This window comes from Hemiscyllium ocellatum, chromosome 3 (genome assembly GCF_020745735.1).
Source record: "Hemiscyllium ocellatum isolate sHemOce1 chromosome 3, sHemOce1.pat.X.cur, whole genome shotgun sequence".
Classification (NCBI taxonomy): Eukaryota; Metazoa; Chordata; class Chondrichthyes; order Orectolobiformes; family Hemiscylliidae; genus Hemiscyllium; species Hemiscyllium ocellatum.
The window spans coordinates 79,047,823-79,068,382 of NC_083403.1; the positions used below are offsets into that span (position 1 = coordinate 79,047,823).

At 38.9% G+C, this 20,560-nt stretch overlaps 1 protein-coding gene across 3 annotated transcripts in view; it reads right to left on the minus strand.

Annotated features, from left to right (window-relative positions):
* Positions 1-18,509, minus strand: part of med23 (mediator complex subunit 23) — a 120,243-nt gene extending 101,734 nt beyond the window's left edge. For all 3 annotated transcript variants that reach the window (XM_060851272.1, XM_060851267.1, XM_060851259.1), the window contains exons 1-8: positions 18,283-18,509; positions 14,938-14,969; positions 6,436-6,523; positions 6,199-6,323; positions 4,099-4,210; positions 3,002-3,100; positions 2,456-2,557; positions 867-936 (exon numbers count right to left, since the gene is read on the minus strand). In XM_060851272.1, the coding sequence (XP_060707255.1) occupies positions 867-936; positions 2,456-2,557; positions 3,002-3,100; positions 4,099-4,210; positions 6,199-6,323; positions 6,436-6,523; positions 14,938-14,969; positions 18,283-18,333 (679 nt within the window). In that variant the 5' untranslated portion in view covers positions 18,334-18,509. The remainder of the gene's footprint in view (positions 1-866; positions 937-2,455; positions 2,558-3,001; positions 3,101-4,098; positions 4,211-6,198; positions 6,324-6,435; positions 6,524-14,937; positions 14,970-18,282) is intronic.
* Positions 18,510-20,560: the final 2,051 nt, after the last annotated feature.

The window sequence follows — 20,560 nt, forward strand, 5'->3', positions numbered from 1 at the left end:
CTCTCCAAAGAGATTGTCACACCTGCTAAATCTTTTCTGTGATCCCGGTTTTAATTTTAAGATCGGTTAGAGTAAAACCATAACATTTATTTGTCAGATGCTGATATGCCAGGCTATTCAGTTTTATTTCAGATTTCTAGTATTTTTCTTGTATTAGTAAAGCTTTAGAAAGCTTGAGGGTTGTTAATGAAAAGAAAAATCACAATATTTAGGACAGATCGGAATGAACAGTATACAAGGGGGTGGTTTGAGAGTAGACAAATATTACATGAATTTGCCTTGGCGAAACGGGTAAATTTTCCCCTTTTCTTACTGAAGGTGCGTATTTATATAGCATGCTTTCCAATGCCCATGCATCATTTCCATATTCAAACAAACAATCATAACTGACCCTCTAACACTTATGTTTCAATAACTGGAGTTAAAACCGGGACATTTTATGCCTGCATTTAAATACACAACATAAATTTTCTTAAAATACCATGCGTAAAGAGGGCCTCAGCAAACATTTTGGATGTACAAAACGTTCTGACAAAAAGTTGACTTGAAATATTGACTCTCTCTTAACGGAGTCCATAAGCTCCATTGATGCTTCCAAAATTAATTGTTTTAATTTCACGTTTCCAGCATCAGCAGCATTTAGGCTTTGTACAGTTTCAACTTGAACAACTCAAGTAATTAAGGTTTCTAAACACTACTTATGGGAACTAATCAAGTACATCATGACAAATCAGAAAAGAAGTGACTTTCAATGTTCACTAGTTTGGACTTAAGTTATAAAATTGAAGACAGACATTTGAATCATCAGTTGCATCACTTGAGATTGAAAGTTTTTATTAGTTCAGAGTGAAATGTTCCATTCTTACCACAGATTGAGTTTATTCGTGCAGTAGGTCGAAAGCTGTCTACAAAATCAGATGCAAGATTTCCTAGTAACTGAAAGAAAAACGCCAAAACAAGAACATTTTTAGATGAAACAGACAAACAGAAAATACCAGCTCAAGTTTTCAGGAATTAAATTAGCCTGCTAAAACACAGTTTAGCTACCAGATAGTTACAAAAAAAAAATCAGACTTGCACAGCAAATGTGGACTCTTGTACAAATATCTGTTACGTGATGGACAAACTCAATACCTACTAAAAGAAATGAGACTACAGAGGAACCTCGATTATCAGAACAAGATCGCAAGGTCCCAATGGTTGGTTAAACTGTGTTATCCGGCATTCGTTTATCCGAACACAATTCTCCCCTCTGCGTAGTTTGGATAATTGAGGTTCCTCCGTATATGAAGAAAATGTTAACCAGGTGGACAAAGTCAAACAGGAACAGGCCAAATCAGTATTTCACGATACCAAATAGAAAGCAAGTTATGCATGGCACAACAAGGTTCCACATCCTAATAAACCATAATTGAAACTGCATACTCCAAGTTTCACAAGCATTCCCTTCCTGTTGGGCATATTTTATTACTGCTGCTTCATCTGCCTCATTAAATGTTAATTGACTCACAGGCGTCATGATGTACAGTGGATACTAGGGTCTCAATTGTTATGCTCTCTGTGAAATCAGTTCTTCATGGAAACCTTCAGCATTGATTCCGTTCTTGGTGAATATCACTGCAGGTATATCTATCCGAGTGATTTTGATGGCAAGTTTAAGCGTCCACTCAGTGACATCAAAAAGTATAAGTGAAGAGAAGCAGATAGTAGTTGTAAAGAAGGCAATTTACTGTTGCAGAATTAGTTTATTTTGGCTTTAGAATTTCTAGATGAGTGAAATTGAAAATTAAGCACTTGTACTAAACCTAAACAAAACACTGGTTAGAACACACACAGGTCACTATATAATGAAATGAATTAGAAGCACAGGAGAAGGTGTAGAGAAGATGACACTAGACAAGCATGATTTTATATATAAGGAAAGGATTGACAGACTGGACCAGTTTTACCTTGAAAAATGTGATTTTAAGACCTGACCTAATAGAACTATTTAAAATTATGGCATTTGAGAAGAGCATATACAGACAGAATGTTTCCTCTTGTGGGGAAGCACTTAACTACATTCAGTGCAAGGCAATCACCAAGTGAAATTGGGATTTCAGAGAAAAAAAAACTTTTAGATCCAAAGAATTGACAGAATGTGCTACCTTTGTCAGAGTGAGTGATTGAAGTAATAGTACCAATGCACTTAAGGGGAAGCTAGACAAGCACACGCAGAAGGCAATAGCAAATAATGATGATAGCCTTGAATGGGATATATATGACTAATCAAAGCAAATAACCTTCCTTCTACAAAACTGATGGTTACTACATAAAATATCAAGTCTATTCTTGACCCGTCAGCTTCGTCTATCCAGTGGAATGCATATCTCTTTGTGACAAGGTTCATACACCAGTAAACATGAAGATTATCCTCCAGTTTCTTTTCAGGAAAAGAACAGAAATGGTCACTTACCCAATGAGATAATTTCCCTTCAGGATAAAGCTTTCTAATCTCAGTAACTGCAAAATATGCTGGTAACAGGCAAGCATTTCTGTCCAAGATGTATGCCACAACCTGGAAAGAGTAAAGCAAGGAACCTCTGTCTAAATTAGATCAACTTAGAACAAAAATCTTCTTCAACATAATAGTCAAATACTGCTTATAAAACTACTCATTTATAATAATGTTTAGAAAATATTAACAAAAAGAATGCACTGCTAAATTTACACATCAGGGAAAAATATTTGGTTTGTAATGCAAGCAAAGAACTTGATTCACACAGAGTACAGATTGGAGAGTTGGCACTATGGACTTAAGAACCCTATTTCAGACCCACGTTCTCAAGCTCAGTTGCATATGAACAGTGCATCCCAATTTACATCCCAATTTGTTTTCCAGACTAAAAAAAAGTGAACATCCTTATTTCCATAAAATTAACTACATAAAATATCAATTGCATGATTTTCCCGGAAGTAATTTTTAAGATCAAAGACCGGAAAAACTTTAGCAGGAACTTACATCTTTAGCTGTTTGTAGTTGCTGTACAACAGCAGAACTGACTGTGTTAGGAATAGTTTGAATCTTCTCTAGAATTGCTTTTAACAGGTCTCTTACACCCTAGAGAGAGTAAATATGTAAGTTAAGAGATTATCAACAAAACTCCTTAAATTGCACTAACTTAATGCTCCAACAAGCTTCTTTGATACAGCATAAGCTCACATAAACATTACTTAAAGCACCAACAAAAAATGTGTGTAGTTGCCCAAGAAACCTACAGACATTCTTTCATCCATTCAAAGAAAATGAGTTATCATAGCAACATTTATTAGGCTGGAACTTGCTGTAGTAGTGAGGCAATTGCATTTACCACTGGTCTTGGAAAAAGCTTTCCAAAAACATTGATTTATCTCTATTTTTATTTCTTTATCATCCTCTCCCAACAACAGTTTAAAGCTGGTGCCATGAAGAGACAAAATAGCTGTCAGCAAGCAGATTAGCAGGCAATCATGCTGAAAAAAATCATGCAAAGCAAACCAGAAAGTTGAAGTCATTTAATATGTTTCACTTTTAATTTAACATTTCAGATAGCAAAATAAGTACCTGATTAGATCAAGATAGAAACTAACTTAAGACATTAATAAAAATTCCACATCTGATTTTATTTTCTTATGCAGGTGATTAACTTTACCCAAACATAAAACTTGCTGTTCTGGGCCACAGCCTTTTTTACGCAGTAATTACAAAGCTAGTGCACAATTTAAAAAATCCAGCTTCCCTTCATTCAATCAGGCTCAAATATTTTCATAAATTTTTAACAGAAACATTAACAGATTAAGCAGAAATTCTGTCAATCTGTAGATTTCCTGGTGATTTCAGCAGAGGGGATTTGCATCAAAGTGCTGCCTCTGGAAAAGTGTTGCAATCACTAACAGCAAGCTCCTGAATTACATGTTCAGACACCAAAAGTTGCCATTACTCCATCAAAACTGACAATGAATGTTGATAGTTTCTTCATCACTACTACCATAAAACCTAAACCATTACCACTTCCTAAGTGAATTACAAATTCTCCTGCTTATAATGGAAAGACAAGTTAATACATTTTTGTACAGTACCTTGTAGTCAACGCCACCTATTATTTTTCGAACGAGTTTAAACGTTAGAGCCCAAAGTTGCATTCTCTCCCATTCCAGACTTTCAGAGTTAATTAAAGACTCGCAGACCAGTCTGCAAAACAAATACAGAACAACCCTTTGAAATGTTATATTCAAAATGGCACCATACATAACTTGCATAAAGCACAGAACTATTGTTATTGTACAAATTTGAACGATTATACACAGATTACAGTAATTGCAGATTCTGCTTAAGGCAAGTCAAAATATTACGCAAAACAATTCTCAAGGAATATGATTGCAGATACGTGAAGTTCACTTTTAATGATCATATTGTCATCGCACAAATAAATCAAACATTTATCTAACAACATAACATTGTAATTCACCTCTGAAGTTCTATTCAGTTAATGCTGAGAGACAAGTAGCCATTCTAAAGGGTAAATTAAAAAGACTGTCTAAACATTAACTTTGGAGACAATCACCTGATGAAGGAGCGTCGCTCCGAAAGCTAGTGTGCTTCCAATTAAACCTGTTGGACTATAACCTGGTGTTATGTGATTTTTAACTTTGGAGACAAAGACATTGTCAGCTGTGCGTGTTATTCAGCTAAGTACAGAAGAGAGAGTATGTTGAGAGTAGACATTACTATTGCATTTGAATTTACTTGTTTAGCATTCTTCCTTCTTGATTTTATTTTACCATTCCTTTAAGAAAATTTCATCTCTTTTTATGAGAAAGTATTTTTAGACGGTGCACTAGAAATAAAGTTGTAATTGGAACAGCTTGTCAGAAATTTTAAAAACAGTTGTTATATTGCTCAAAGTATCAGATTCTTTAATAACAGCACAAACCAAAATAGTAACATCAAAGTAGCAAGTTTTGAGAAGATTTGTAGCTCAGGTTGAGGTTCTAGATGTAGGTTTGTTCGCTGAGCTGGAAGATTTATTTTCAGATATTTCGTCACCATACTAGGTATCATAAGTTAGCCTCCGGATGAAGCATTGGTAGCTTTCCATTCACGTGTGTTTGGGTTTCCTTGGGTTGGTGATGTCATTTCCTGTTCTTTTTCTCAGAGGGTGGTAAATGGAATCCAAGTCAATGTGTTTGTTGATAGAGTTATAGTTGCAATGTCATGTTTCTAGGAATTTTTGTGCGTGTCTCTGTTTGGCTTGTCCTAGGATGGATGTGTTGGCCCAGTTGAAGTGGCGTCCTTCCTCATCAGTATGTAAGGATACTAGTGAGAGTGGGTCGTGCCTTTTTGTGACTAGGACAGGTCAAACAAAGACATGCACGAGAATTCTTTGAAGCATGGCATTCTATTCGGAACTCTATAACAAACATATTGACTCGGATCCCATTTATCACTCCCTGAGAAAAAGAACAGGAAACGACATCACCATAGACAATGACACCACCAACCTAAGGAAACCCAAACACAAACACAAAGCAGGTTATACCACCAGTGCTTCATCTGGAGGCTCACTGATGTTTGGTGATGAAATGTCTGAAAACAAACTGTCCAGTTCAGTGAGCAAACCTACATCCAGTAACATCAAATGTTCACCTTCGCATTCCAGACATACTAATGGGGTTTTAACACCAGTCCAACAGATACAACGAATTTTATTCCCCCTACTAAGATAATATGACAATGCCATTACAGGAGTTTAATCTGGATTTCATTTAAGATGATTTACAGAATGAAAAAGGACACCCTGATGCACACAGTGAAGAAAATGAAAATGGAGCTTGAGAAGGAAGTAATATATTTAAAGTTACTGTACAATATAGCAAAGGAATTTTAAAGCATGCAATATTACATACAGTTGCATTCTTGTACAACTCCGCATTATAGAAAAATCATGTTTTAGAAGTGGCATTTAAAGTGCTGGCACTGTAATCACATTAGAGCCGACACATGTTTTAGAAGTTTGCACTGCAGAAACAGCATCCCCACTCATCAATCACATTACAGTGAATTTGTGTTGATAAAACACGTTATAACAGAACGACCTGTATAAAGCTCTTTATTCCACATTAAAAAAAATCAAATATGTTACTAATAGTTCCTTAAAAATTTTTTTTCCCCAGTTATACCTTGGAGGCAGCAACCCACTTTCAACTGCCATAGCCAAGCAGTCATACAGAAACGAAATCCTCTTGGGGTTGTGCTGTCCATGGATGAAGCGAACAATCCACTGCACACACTGCTCATGGGATTCCTGATGTTCAAAAAAAGGTATCAATATACATTATACAACTAATGAAGTTTACAAAAGGCTAACCAGATCTAGAAATATACTTCAGATAAATCGCTAGTAAATAAATTCTAACCTGAGGAAGATTTGTCCAAAGTTGCCTGAAAGCTCCAAGGCAACTAACCAACTTGGTTTTCTCATCTTCGGCTGTGTCCATAAACATACTGTGAAAGACAGGTTTAAATAAAATAGTAGCTAATTTAAAATATTCTTGAGGTACATTCATACATAAAGCTTTAAAAGATAATAAAAAGTAAATAAGTGTTGGTGCCCAAAAATCTAAACCTAAGAAAACATAGAAGTCTTCAAATATTTAAATGCCCAAATGGTTAAACATTACAAAAACGAAAACTGCACCTTGCAATGCAGAGACAAACTCCTTGAAATAGGTTTTCCTTCCTAAAGGATCATGGAAACATTGAACAGCAACAAAAAGGAAATTTAGGCAATAACCAACATGCACTTGGCTTAAAGAATGATTTGCAATTATAACGTGATCTCTATAACCACCAGATATATCAAAGACTTTATAGCCAATGAAGTTCAATAAATTACTAGATTAGACAGCGATCTGCCTACATTTTTCAAACATTCATCAGATTAGAGTCAGAGGGTTAGAGCACAGAGAAAGGACTTTCATCACATTGAGTCTGCTTCAGTCAAAACAAATACAACTATTCACCTAATATTTTCCAGCTCATGGCCCATAGCTTTAAATGCCTTTGTATTGCATATTTACATATAAATACTTAAGAGTTATGAAGGTTTCTGTCTCTACCACCTTACAGAAACTGAGCTCCAGATTCCCAAAACCACTGGGTTGAAAAGCAATCTTTTCTCACATTCCCTTCAAACCTTCCGTCCCTTATCTTCAATCTATGCCTTCTGATCCTTGATTCCTCCAAAAGGGAAGTTTCTTCCTGACTACTCTGTCTAGGCACTACATGTCCCCTTTCAGTCTCCTCTGCTGCAAGGAAAACAACCTCTCTCTTCATAACTAAAACTCACCAGTCCAGGTAACGTTCTGCTAAATATCTTCTGGTTCATGTATTTAAACTATTTTATAAGATGTTGAAATACAAATAACAGTGTCGCTGCATAATGGTATAGTAGTTGAAAATAAAAAACTTCCAGTTAGATACATAGTCTTGAAATTAATTTCTGTGCACAATCTGTACACTGCAAAGTTAAACGGTCACGAAACAAAAAGCTGACATTTGATCAAGGGGTTGAGAGGTATGGTGACGAGGTAGAGCTAGACATTTTGGAAAACCGACTGTACGCATGGATGCTGTCACTGAGGGATGTGACACAACTCAAGTGTCACTCAACTTCAGGATGTCAATACAACAGTGTGGACTTCTTGGGCCTGCAGGGATTTTATGATAATCATTGAGAATACAAATGCCAATAACAAGAGGCTTAACAAGAGGAATAGGCTTTCAAAAAAAGAGAAACAAAGTGGAGTAGATGCAAACCAGCTTGATTCATCAGAAGAGCCCAATGGGTGGAAAGCAACATTCCCTTTAATTTCCCAATGCTGTGTGCCCTCTACTGCATGGTGTCTTTAGGATTTTCACTTACCCACAGATCTTAAAAGGGACTGCAACTTGTGCATTACCTGTTTTCCCCTGCAAGATACCATATTTCTATGTGACCATATATTTGTGACATTTGGAGTGAATGTTAATGGGGAATGTGGAATGAGAAGAGGAGCAAATAAATTAATCTTATTCGGATGCTGGTGAGGCTAGTAAGAGACACTAAGGAATGGGATGAGGCTGCTGCTCCCAAAAAGGCATTAACATTTGACTCAACGAGCCCTTTAGAAAATATTGAGAAATACAGAATAGAAGTAATGTGCATACTTAAAGCCTGAGACAACTACAGGAAAGACTGAGGAAATTAATGGTGATGAATCAAAGCACAGATTCCACAGTCAAGTATCAAGCTTGTAAAATTAAAAGATTGTGAATCCAGGTAATATAAACGGAATAAAGCAGGGCTTGATGGGTGCCAAAATGAGGAGCTCAGAGTTATGGGCCAAATTCTAAAGCAGCTGCCAAAGCACTGACATGGATAGACATAGATTACATAGGGATAGCAAAGATTGGAATGGATATAACTTTGAGTAGTCATGAACCAATATCCAGGTTCAGAGGTGATTGCGGATAGAGAATGATTTCAACAGCAAAGTATCAGTGAAGATACTGTTTGAAACTGCTTTAAGAAATCAATGGAAAGCAAGTGTAGTATATACAGGGCGACCGTCGTATCCACGGAATCATTTTCGGGTTTACTGCGGCCGGAACATACTACAGGCAAACTTCCAAAACCAGGGAGTGGGGGCTGCTGGGAATGTAAATTTCCCGTTGAAATGAATGGGTTCGCTCCTGTGGACGGTAGGCCATGGAACATATCCCCTACAGGTAAGGGGGAATACTGCATAGAGAAAGAGCAGCTAAAACAAAGCATAAACCTAAAGCTTTACTAAGGGAGTTCAACATGGGTTTGGGGGGGGGGGGGGCATCTTTCTTTTTCTAACTTTGGCAGCTGTTTAAGAACATTCCAGATGGACACATCTGCAGGATGCATCAGTGGTTGTATAAGCTTCAGCTTCAGGATTCACACCTACAATGGTGATGAAGTTACATTTTTGTACCTGTGACGTCTCTACATGGACATTTCATGTGGCCTCATGCAGGTTAGCAGTGGCTAAGCACCGGGTACAAAAAGAGCATATCTTGCTTGCTCATCAGTTTTCCAATTTGGATACTAGTTAGGATAATGGTTCCTCAAGGCAGTGGTGCCAGTGTCAAGTCTGTGACTCCACAGACAACTCAGTCACACAGGAAAGTTTGGAGAAGAGTGGAAGAGCAATGGTGATAGGGGACTCCACAGGCAGCGGACCCAAACATTTTTGCAGCAGTAAACACTAGTCCAGGATGATGTGCTGCCTAAAACAAAAACAATGAAATGCAGTAAGTATCCTGTGAACACTAAGTCTGGTTTGACTCTTTGGAAATGTTCAGAGTTCAGAAGAGGAGGCATATTGAACTCAAAGCATTAATTCTATTTCTCTCTTTACAGATGCTGCCAGACCTGATTTACTCCAGCATTTTGTTTGTATTTCAGATTTCCAGATCCTTTTTTTAAATCATTATGTATACTGGTTCTTATAACCAGAGTCCATGGTCTGCATTGCAGTAATGATAAGTGTCCTGTGCTAGTGAGCATAAGAATAGGAGGCTCTGAAGGAGGGTCATTGGAATTGAAACATTAACTCTGCTTTCTCTCCACAGATGCTGCCGGTCCTGCTGAGTTTCTCCAACAATTGCTGTTTTTCTTTCAGATTGTCAGCATCTATAGTCCTTTATTTTATTGCAAAATAGGAAGATTGCTTGATTGAACATATGGCTAGAGAATTGGTACAGGGGAAAAACATCCATCTTTCCTGTGATTAGAATTAGTTCAGGGAAGACAAGTTGTACATGTCACACTTTAACAGGCCTGGAACTGATAGCCTTTCAGGGTGATTTGCTAGTGCTGTTGGGAGGGTTTAAGTTAGCTTACAAAGGAAATGGGAATCTGAGAGTACAAATTGGACAGAAATAAAACTGGTAACAGGATATAGAAGCACAACAAATGAAATCAGAAGGCTGGTGAAACAAAGGTGAGTAACTAGGTTTGACGTTAAAACTTAGTCCAAAAAATGAACCAAAAGACATTGTAAATCATCTACATTGCTCTAAATGTTTTGTGCAGTCAAGTGCACAAACCAAGGTAAATGTGTATTACCAAACTGCCACAAAAGCCAACAAATCACCATAGTCTGACCAGACCATAGGGCTGCTCTCTCATTCGCGAGAGATGACTGATGGTGACTTAACCTGAGGGCCACAATATTCCAGGCATGGGAAGAGATTGAGAAGGAGAGTCCTTCATGGTTATGTCAGCCAGTGATGGGAATTAAACTTTTGGCATCACATTGGTTCTCAAACCAATTGTCCAGCTGACTGAGCTGAACTGACATCTGGCTGCAGTGTTATCAAGACTGGGACTAAATATTAAATATTTAGGAAGGACAAATAAAAGTGAAAAGAGGTGGCATTGCATTGATAGCAAGGAATAATCTCAGATCAGAAAATTGGCAATATCTGTTTTGGATCGAACTACAAAACAACAACCTGAAAACATTGCAGGCAGTTATTTAGAGATTGCCAACTGTTAGTATGGTTCATGGTATTAACCTGGAGATTAGAGAAGCATGCAGCATGAAGAATACAGTAGCCACACGTAAATCTTGGTAAGGCTATTAAGCACTAATGTTGTGGAGGTTGAATTCTTAACAGTGCGATCAGGAGTTCAGAGCAGTATGTTAAGTAACTGACGACAGAACAGACCATGCTAAATCTAGTCTCACATAAGGAAAATGAGATAATTAATACACTTGTTATAAAATAACTTTTAGGATTGAGTGATCATAATGAGATACAATTTTACATAATATATGCAAATGATGCAGTTCAATCTGAAGCTAGTGTTTTAAATTTAATGAAAAATTGTGAAGGTGAGAGTTCATCTGGGAAAATACATTAAAAAGTATGACAGTACAAAGGCATATGCAGATAACAACTAGTCTCAAAAAATTATTTTACAAGTATACATTCCTTCAAAGCACAAAATAGGTCAAAAATGTTCATTAAATAAATGAAGTGATGCATTGTAAAAGTTTAAAAGAGACCAATAATCTGTCAGAAATAATAGCATATCCAAGATTTTACAGTATAGCAAAGGATGGCACCAGAAACCAAGAAACACAATACAATATGAATGTAAATTAGTAAAAAACATTTTTGAAAATTCATAAAAGCTGCTGTAAGTACCAGGAAAAGTCAGAAGAATTTATAATGGGAATAAAGAAATGGCAAAAAAGCTAAATGATTATACTGTGTCCATCTTCACAGAGGAAGATAGTAGACACCTCCAACTACTGGAGATCTAAGGGACTGGGAAGAATGAAGGACTTAGGAAGTAAGTATCAATAAATAGTTGTTTGGGAGAAATTAACGAGATTAAAGCTTGAGAAGTCTCTAGGGCTTGACATTCTACATCCAAGAATGTGAAAGATGCAATGGTGGAGATTGTGGATGCATTGAGGATTGGCTTCTGAATTTTATAGATTCTAGAATGATCCCTGCCCATTGGAAAGCATCACATGTCGCTATTTAAGAAATTTCATATCAGTAGCACAGAAAATTCATAAAAGGGGAGTTGGTGGAAACAGCATACTTAGATTTTCAAAAGACTCTTGATAAAGTTGCCCAAGGGAGGGAGATTGGTTGGCAAAATGAAAGCACATTGAATCGGAGCATGGGGTAAGGATTGGTTAACAGGCAAAAAGCAGAGTTGGAACAAAAGTTCATCTCATATTGGCAAACTGACTAATACAATGCCTTAAGGATCTGTAATATGTGGGCCCTATCTGTTGACAATGTTCATAAATGATTTTAATTTGGGAACCAAATGTATATTTTCACTTGATATAAAGCTAGTTAGGAATGTATACTGTGTGGCTTCAAGAAATTTGGACAGACTTGGTAAGCAAGAACATAGCTGAAGGAATAAACCATGGAAAATGAAAGGTTTTCTACTTTGGTGGGAAGAACTCACGCGCAGAGGTTTTCTTAAATGGCAAGAGTTTCTCAAATGTTGATGTCCAAAGGGATCTAAGTGACTATCAATTAAGTGACTCAAGGCTAACATGTAAGTGCAGCAATGAGGCAAGCTAATGTTGGCTGTCATCACAAGAAGATTTGAATAAAGGAAAAGTAAAACTTGCTTCAATTGTACATAGAACCTTAGTTACACCCCTGAACTACTGTCAGTTATTGTTCCCTTAATCTTAGGGATAATCTTATCATCATAGAGGGATTGCAATGAAGGTTCAGCAGATTTATTCAAGGGATGCTAGGGCTGTCCTAAACCAACAGATTGATGAAACTGTGCCTGCATTCTCTAGTTTTGAGGAATCAGGGTGATTTCCCTTGTAGGGTATTTTATATTTTCAAACTAGGCAAGCTGTTTGCCCTGTTGGGGAGTTTAGGACCAAAGAACACAATTTCGAAATAAGGGGTCGGCCATTTTGCCATGAGGAAATTTTTTGTGACTCAACAGGTTACGAATTTTTGGAATTCTCCATCCCAGTCAACCACAGAAACTCAGTCATTGAGTATGCGTAGAGTAAGAGATTGACAGATTTCTAAATACCAATGACATAAGAAAATACAGTAGTAAAATTGGACTAAAGCAGATGATTACGCACGATCGTACTGAATGGCAGTACAGGCTGAATGATCTACTTCTGCTTTTATATTCTTCGAGACCCACTTTGAGCTAATAGGGTTGATTCTGGAGTCCAAACGCAACTAATTGTGCTGAACTGACAGACTATCAAAGTTTGAGTAAAAAGTGAAAAACTGACTAAATTCCAATAGCATAATAAGCAATTAAACTCCATTGTGAAAAAATGATCCTTCAGAGAAAACTATAAAACTCAGAATCCCTACAGTATGAAAATAGGCCATTCGGCCCATCAAGTCAACACCAACCCTCCGAAAAGCATCCCCCCCACCCAGACCCACCCTGTCCCTGTATCCCTACATTTCCCATTGCTAGCCCACCTAGCCTGCATATCCCCAGACACTACAAGGCAATTTATGATGGCCAATCCATTGAACCTACACATCTTTGGACTGTGGGAGAAAACCTGAGCACCCAGAGGAAACCCACACAGATATGGGGATAATGTACAAACTCCGCACAGTCAGCAAAGGAATTGAACCCAGGTTCCTGACACCAAGGCACTAGCGCTAACCACCATCACATCATGCCACCCCACCCTTAAGTTTCATCCATAACCTGTACTTCATTAGCTCATCTTACCTGGACTAACAGTTGTGGAACAAAATGTGGCAGAGCTTTTGACTCAAAAAGACAAGATTGTGTGTTTTCACACCTGACCATTACACGATGACTCTTGACTCCATATGCAAATAAGACTGATTTGAGTATATGGACAACTGAATGCATGGACAAGTGCTTTGAGAGATTAGTAATGGCACACATCAACTCCAGCCTCCCAGATTGCCTTGGCCTGCTACAATTCATCTACCATCACAATAGGTCTATGACAAACACCATCACGTAGGCCATACGCTCATCCTGGAACATTCGGATAACAAGGGCACCTACATCAGACTTCTATTTACTGACTTTAGCTCCTCCTTCAACACAATGTTTCCAACCAAACTCATTTCTAAACTGAGACCTAGGATTTACGCACCCCCACCCCCACCCCCCACCCCTGCAAATGGATCCTTGAATTCCTGACTCATGGACCATGAATAGTAAGGAAGGCGACATAGGTGACCCCAAGGCTAGGTTCTCAGCCCCTTGCTATAGCACTTATACACTCAAAACTGTGTGGTCAAATTCACATCTACCTTCATTTACAAATTTGCTGATGACACCACCATAGATCTCAAAATAACAACAAGATAGAGTGTAGGAAAGACCTAGATAGCTTACTGCTATGAATTTAAGTCAACCATCTCTCTCTCAATGTCATTAAAATGAAGGAGCTAGTCATTGACATCAAGAAGCAGAATGGAGGACATTTCCCTGTCTGTATCAATGGTGCTGAGATGAAGTTTTTTTGGAGTTTTTAGGAGTAAAGATAGTCAACGATCTGCGCTGGTCCATCCATGTCAATGCTGTAGTCAAGATTGTACACCAAAACTTCAACATCCTCAGAGGCTCAGGAAATTCAGCATGTCCACAATTTTTAGAGATGCACCATAGAAAGGATCCTATCTGGATGCATCACAGCTTGGTATGGCGAATGCTCTGCTCAAAACCGCAAGAATTACAGAGTTGTGGATGCAGCCTAATCTATCACAAAAACCAGCCTTCCATCCATTGACTCCTTCAAAACTTCCCACTGCCTTGGGAATGCAACTAAAGTAATCAAAGGCCCCTCCCACCCCAGTTATACACTCTTCCACTGGGCAGAAGACAAAATTTGAAAACAAGCACCAACAGATTTAAGACCAGCTTCTTCCCTGCTGTTCTCAGACTTATGAATGGACCTCTCAAATTAGATCTATTTCTGTACCTTCTCTGTAACTGTCACAATGCATTCTGCTCTACTATCCCAATGTATGTACGATTTTCCTGGTTAGCACACAATACAGTACCTTTCACTGTATCTCAGTACATGTAACAATAACATATCCAATCAAAACTTTTTGCCACAGAATCTCTGTCCATGTGGAAAAGCAGCATATGGGAGAACGAAGGAAAGGAGTTGAAAAGATTAGGATGTTACATGTTTGTGCTTGATTGTTATTTTAAATGTATCTAATTTACTTCAGGGCATCATTTCATTAGTTTGCCAATTGTTAAAAAGAACTTAAATGGGTGGAACTAGGGTCTATTTGATAAAATATTTACCTTTGCAGTAGGTTCTAATGTAATTTGTTACAGAACAGCTAGAAAAGTGAAATTCTGCACTCACCCAGCAAAGGCTTCCTCGATTACTTCAGTTTTCTGGAAGATAAAACATACAATAACTGTAATTCATCTTATAAGCTTCACTGTGTCTCTCTCACTGCATGCTTTGACATACAATGTGTAGGTATATTTTCATCTGTAATTATTTTAAAGCTTAGAATATTCTTCATTTTGACCAATAATCAGCACAATATACTCAGTGTAATAAAATATGAGAATGGAATGGTACGACGGCCAAACCTGGAGAGAATGAAAAGTCCCTGTCTTGAGTATCATTGGCGACCACAGTGAATTTAATCAGTTTTTTGGAGTGGCACCCAAGGAATCAGATTAAATGAAGCCAAATTTACAAGTTGCCATGTTGGGATTTGGGTTGCTGTCTCGGTGACTCATCCACTTCCAAAGTCTCTTGGGTGTCTTGCTTATTAAACCTGTCATATCGGTTATAACATGTTATACAACTCAACACAGTAACTGTTATTTCGCACCTTGTAAAATTCTGTACTGAATTCTCTCATAAATCTATTAACTCTGATTAATAGTGATAGCTGTTTTCCAATATTTTATATGCGTTCTCTATTCAGCCTGCTCACCATAAAAACACAAGAAATACAAAATGTGGTGCAGCCAACTTATCGTGCCTCCTTTGCCATTCAATAAAAATCATGGCTGGTTAGGTTATGTTGAAGTCAGCCTTTGACCAAACTTCCACTACTGTTCAGGGAAGATAATTTCAAAGATCAAAGACCCTCAAGGCAGAAATTTCCCCATTTAAGACAGAAATAAAAGAACTCACTTATTTTTAACCTGACCCTCCTCATTTTAGACCCAAGAGAGGGATCACCCTCTCCAGCGTCTACCTCGTCAAGCCTTCCATACAATTTTATATGTTCCAACAAGGTCATCTCATTCTTTTTGATGCCAATAGGTCCACCACTTGGTGTGACCTCACCAATACTATATGCAGTTGTATGAAAACTTACATACTTTTATATTATATTCGTATTGCAATAAGGTCAACATTCCACTGCCGTCTGAATCACTTGCTGTCTGTGCATACAATTACAAGAATCTTACAAGAATACTCATATCCCTCTACATCCCCATCTGTATTACCTTTCCATTTAAAGGACACTTCGCTCATCTATTGTTCTTGCCAGTGGTCAATTTCACATTTTTCTGCATTATATTTCATCTGCCAAATTTCTGTCCACTCATTTAATCTGTGGATATTCCTTTGTAACTTTCTGTATGTTACTCATAATATAAAAATCAGTAGGAAAGCAAGTTATCAGAAAATTACAATCAGGACCATTTATCAATTTTATTACTATTGATCAAATATAATTGAGGGTCCGGCATAAATCCTTATGACACTCCACTAGTTTTTTTGCCAACCTGAAAATGTATTTAGAGTCATAGAGATGTACAGCATATGGTCAGGATCCTGCTGTAATCTTCGCTGTCCACTACACCTCCAATTTTGGTGTCATTTGCAAACTTATTAACTGCACCTCTTATGCTCGCATCCAAATCATTTATGTAAATGACAAAAAAGTAGTGGACCCAGCACTAATCCTTGTGGCACTCCACTGGTCACAGGCCTCCAGTGTGAAAAACAACCCTTCACCACCACCCTTTGTCTTCTATTTATTCCAATTTTTATCTTCCTGCTAATCAACCAATGCTCTCATCATGTTCACCCACAACCTCTAAGACCATGAGCTATTACCTTGTTTCGCAATCTTTTAATGTGATCTTTTGGAAACCAGAATCTACAACTACCGGTTCTTCGTTATCCACCCTGATTACTATACCTTAAAAGGATGCCAATAAAATTGTAAAGCACAATTTCCTTTTCACAAACCATGTAGATTCTGTTTGATAGCATTATGACTTTTTAAACAGCCCAACATTATCTCCTTAGTAATGGATCCTATTTTCCACATGATAAATGTTAGAATAACTGGCTCAAAGCTCCTTGCTTACTGTCTCCTTCTCCTGAATACTTAGGTTACAATACCAGTATTCCAATTTTCTATGACCTTTCCAGAATCTGAGGAAGTTTGGAGGATTACAAGCAATGCACCCACTTCTTTTAAAATCCTGGGAGACAGGCCATTAGGTCCAGAGGATCAATCAGTTCCATTAGTCTCCGTAGTACTTTCCCCTCTAATAATCATGGCTATTCTAAGTTTATCCTTCTACTTTGTCCTTACCCTAACTCTACCCCTATTGGTTTTCCACTATGCTAGGGATGTTTTCTTTTATCTTTTCTGCAAACAGAGATACAAAAGGGGAGACATTACCATTATGCAAATATCACTGGATTAGAAAATAAGAGAGGAGCTTGATGCAGGTTCAAACCCTAGGTCAGTTGGTTGAATTTAAATTCAGTTATCAAGTCTCGGTGATGATGATCATGAAACCATTGTTACAAAACCCAGACTGGCTCATTAAAGGCTTTTACTGAAGGAATTTTGCCATAATTATCTGGTTTCGTCTACACGTGACTCCAGACCTACAAAAATGTGTCTGAAATAGTCCGTCGGTCAATTCAAAAGCAGCTGGGAATGGGCAACAAATTGTGGCTTTGCCAATAGCACTAGATTCCATGATTAGTTTTAAAAACTTGTTCAAAGCTCTCTGCCATTTCCTTGTTTCTCCATTATTAATTCTCAATATCATCTTTCAAGGATCAATGCTCACTTTAACAATTTAGAGTCATAGAATCATAGAGATGTACAGCATGGAAACAACTCGACCATGCCTGCCAGCATCAAGCCCATATCCCTCCAAACTGTTCCTATTCATATACACATTTTACATGTGCTAGCCTCCACCACCTCCTTTGGCAGTTTATTCCATATACGCACCACTCTCTGTGTGAACATGTTGCCGCTTTTAGAAATTCCTCATTGCCTCTAACTGTCTCTCCAACTGATCCATTCCATCTGATAGGATTCACAACCAACGACACTTATTGCAGATATAAACCTCAGTTGAATTTTTAAAATAATCTTTCTTATTAGATTTCTCTCCTACTCCAATTCCTTTCTTTGTAGTCGCCTTTTTCTGCACTGGTGACATCTCTGGGAAACTGGGCAAGAAAAATGGGAACAGGGATTTGATGAGATGGGAAGAAATGGGTAACCAGACTCCAGGTAACGGACCCCAAACGGACATCTCTAGCTCTGACTTCATAGTTCGACCTAAAACTTGATCTCCTGCCTGGCTGAACTGCAAATCTCTAATACCCCCTCCATCTGACCCCATCTCCCTCTCTGACCCCACCGCCCAATCCCTCTAACCCGAAACATCTCTCTTTCTTTCTCTCTCGCTCACTCACCACCACCTCCTCGAAGATGCTCTGGAGCTGGGTCTCCATAGAAACCGCCATCTCGCGGCCCCCAACTGCCGCCTCCCCTTCAATCCACGGAAGTCTCGAGCAGTTTCCGCTTCCGGGCTGAGCCGTTCCGTCTCCTCTCACCCTCCGTCGTGCTTCGACGGCCTCCGCACTTTAGTTCCGAGCCGAAGAGCTGCCCTTTTTTGTCAAAACCGTCTCGGGTCAAAGTTTTCGTTCCCTGTTTGCAAGTGTGAAATCAAATCGGGGGCGAGAAAAACAATATATTCTAGACGGTTTGGCTGCGCTGCCAATTTTCAGCTTCACGCGATGTGAACTGATGAACACTTTTACATTAAGCCGGCGCCTGGTTGAAGGCAATGAGGGAGTGAGGGCCCCGCTTTACTGTTTGACTGAAGACCAGAGGTAACCTAACCAGGCTACGGGAGTGAACGCCGACAGCCACTGCCCCCCAGCGGCACCCGATGGAAACAACGAAGTCCTGAGTGAAGAAAACCCGAAAAAAATGCAGCTGTTGTAAATCAAAAACAAAAATAAAGTTGCTGGAAAAGCTCAGCAGACCTGGCAGCATCTGTGAAGAGAAATCAGAGTTAACGTCTCGGGCTTGGTGACCCTTCCTCAGAACGATAGCGAATTCCAACCCAGAGACTGCCTAAAACATTAACTGAAATTCACTTTTTCTACTGAGCCTATGTTACCCTGAAATATCTCCCAAAATCTCATTTAGAATCCAAGCCAAAATAAAGCTATGTTGGGACCCAAGATAAGCACTGAACCCACAAGACTATGCTACTTCTTTATGCATGGAAATTGAAGTTTTGACTCATTTCCCGATCGTTCTTTCAAGGGATTTTTTTAAGAAAAGATTAAATGTTTACATCGGAAGTGGGCCTCACTGGACAAACATTTATTAACCATTCCTAATTGCCCTGCAGAAAGTGGTGGTGAGGTTCGTTTTTGAACTGTTGCAGTTCACCTGAAGCAGGAAGTAGGGACACCCACAATACTGTTCAGGAGGGAGATCTAGGATTTTGACCCATCGGTAATGGACAACCAATGATATAATTCAAGGAGGGAAATTTGCATCGGTTGCTTTCTCATTCCCCCTTTTAGGTGGTACTGCGTTTAGAAGATGCTGTCAAAGGAGCCTTGGTGAATTTCTTCAATGCGTTTTGTAATTGGTTCACACAGATGCTACTGAGCCTAGGGACAAATAAAAATATTGTTTAACTTGTAAGATACCCTGCTGTATCTTAGGTGGTCTTGAGTTTCTTGGGTGAGTTGGAGCTTCACTCATCAGGGCAAGTGAGAAGTATTCCATCATATTCCTGACTTGTGATTTTTAGGTAGTAGACATGATTTTTGGTGTCAGGTTTACTCAACTCAAAATGCTTAGTCTCTGACCTGCGTTGGCAGGTCCAGTTCAATTTTTGCTCAACAATAACTTCCAGGATGTTGATATTGAGAGATTCAGCAATGGATTTGCCATTGAATGCCATGGGGAAATGGTTAAATCTCTCTTATGGGAGATGTTCACAGCTTGGCACTTGTGTGGTGTGACTGTTATTTGCTTTTAAGAGGAGACCACATCGAGAGCAATGGACACAGTAGATGACGCGTGTGGAAGTACAGGTAAATCTCTGTCAGATACGAAGGTATATTTTGGGGCCTTGGCGGAGGGGAGGGAGGAGGTCTGGTCACAGGTTTTGCGTTTCTTGCGGTGGTAGGGGAAGGTGCCAGGAGGGATGTGGACCTAACACTGGAGTTGCGAAGGGAATGGTCTCTCCAGAATGTTGTTAGGGGTGGGTAGGGAAATATGTCCCTGGTGGTGGGGTCTGTTTGTATGTGGTGGAAATGGCAGAGGATGATGCATTGTATCCAGTGGTTGATGGGATGGAAGATTAGGAGAAGGGGTGTTTGTTCCTTGTTGTGACTGGAGGCTGGGGTTCAAGGGCAGAGGTGTGGGAAGTGGAGGAGATGTGCTGGAGGGCATCGTCGACCACATGGGAGAGGAAATTGTGGTCCTTGAAGAAGGAGGCCATCTGGGATGTTCTGTAGTGGAATTAATCCTCCTAGGAGCAGATGCAGCAGAGGTGGAGCAATTGGGTGTAAAGGATAGTGTTTTTACAGGAGGCAGGATAGGAGTAGGTGTAGTCTAGGCAGTCGGTACGTTTGAAATCGATGTCATGTTGTGTAGGTCACTAAAAATGGAGGTTGAGAGGTCCAGGAAGGCGTGGGAGTTGTCTGAGGTGGACGAGGTGAA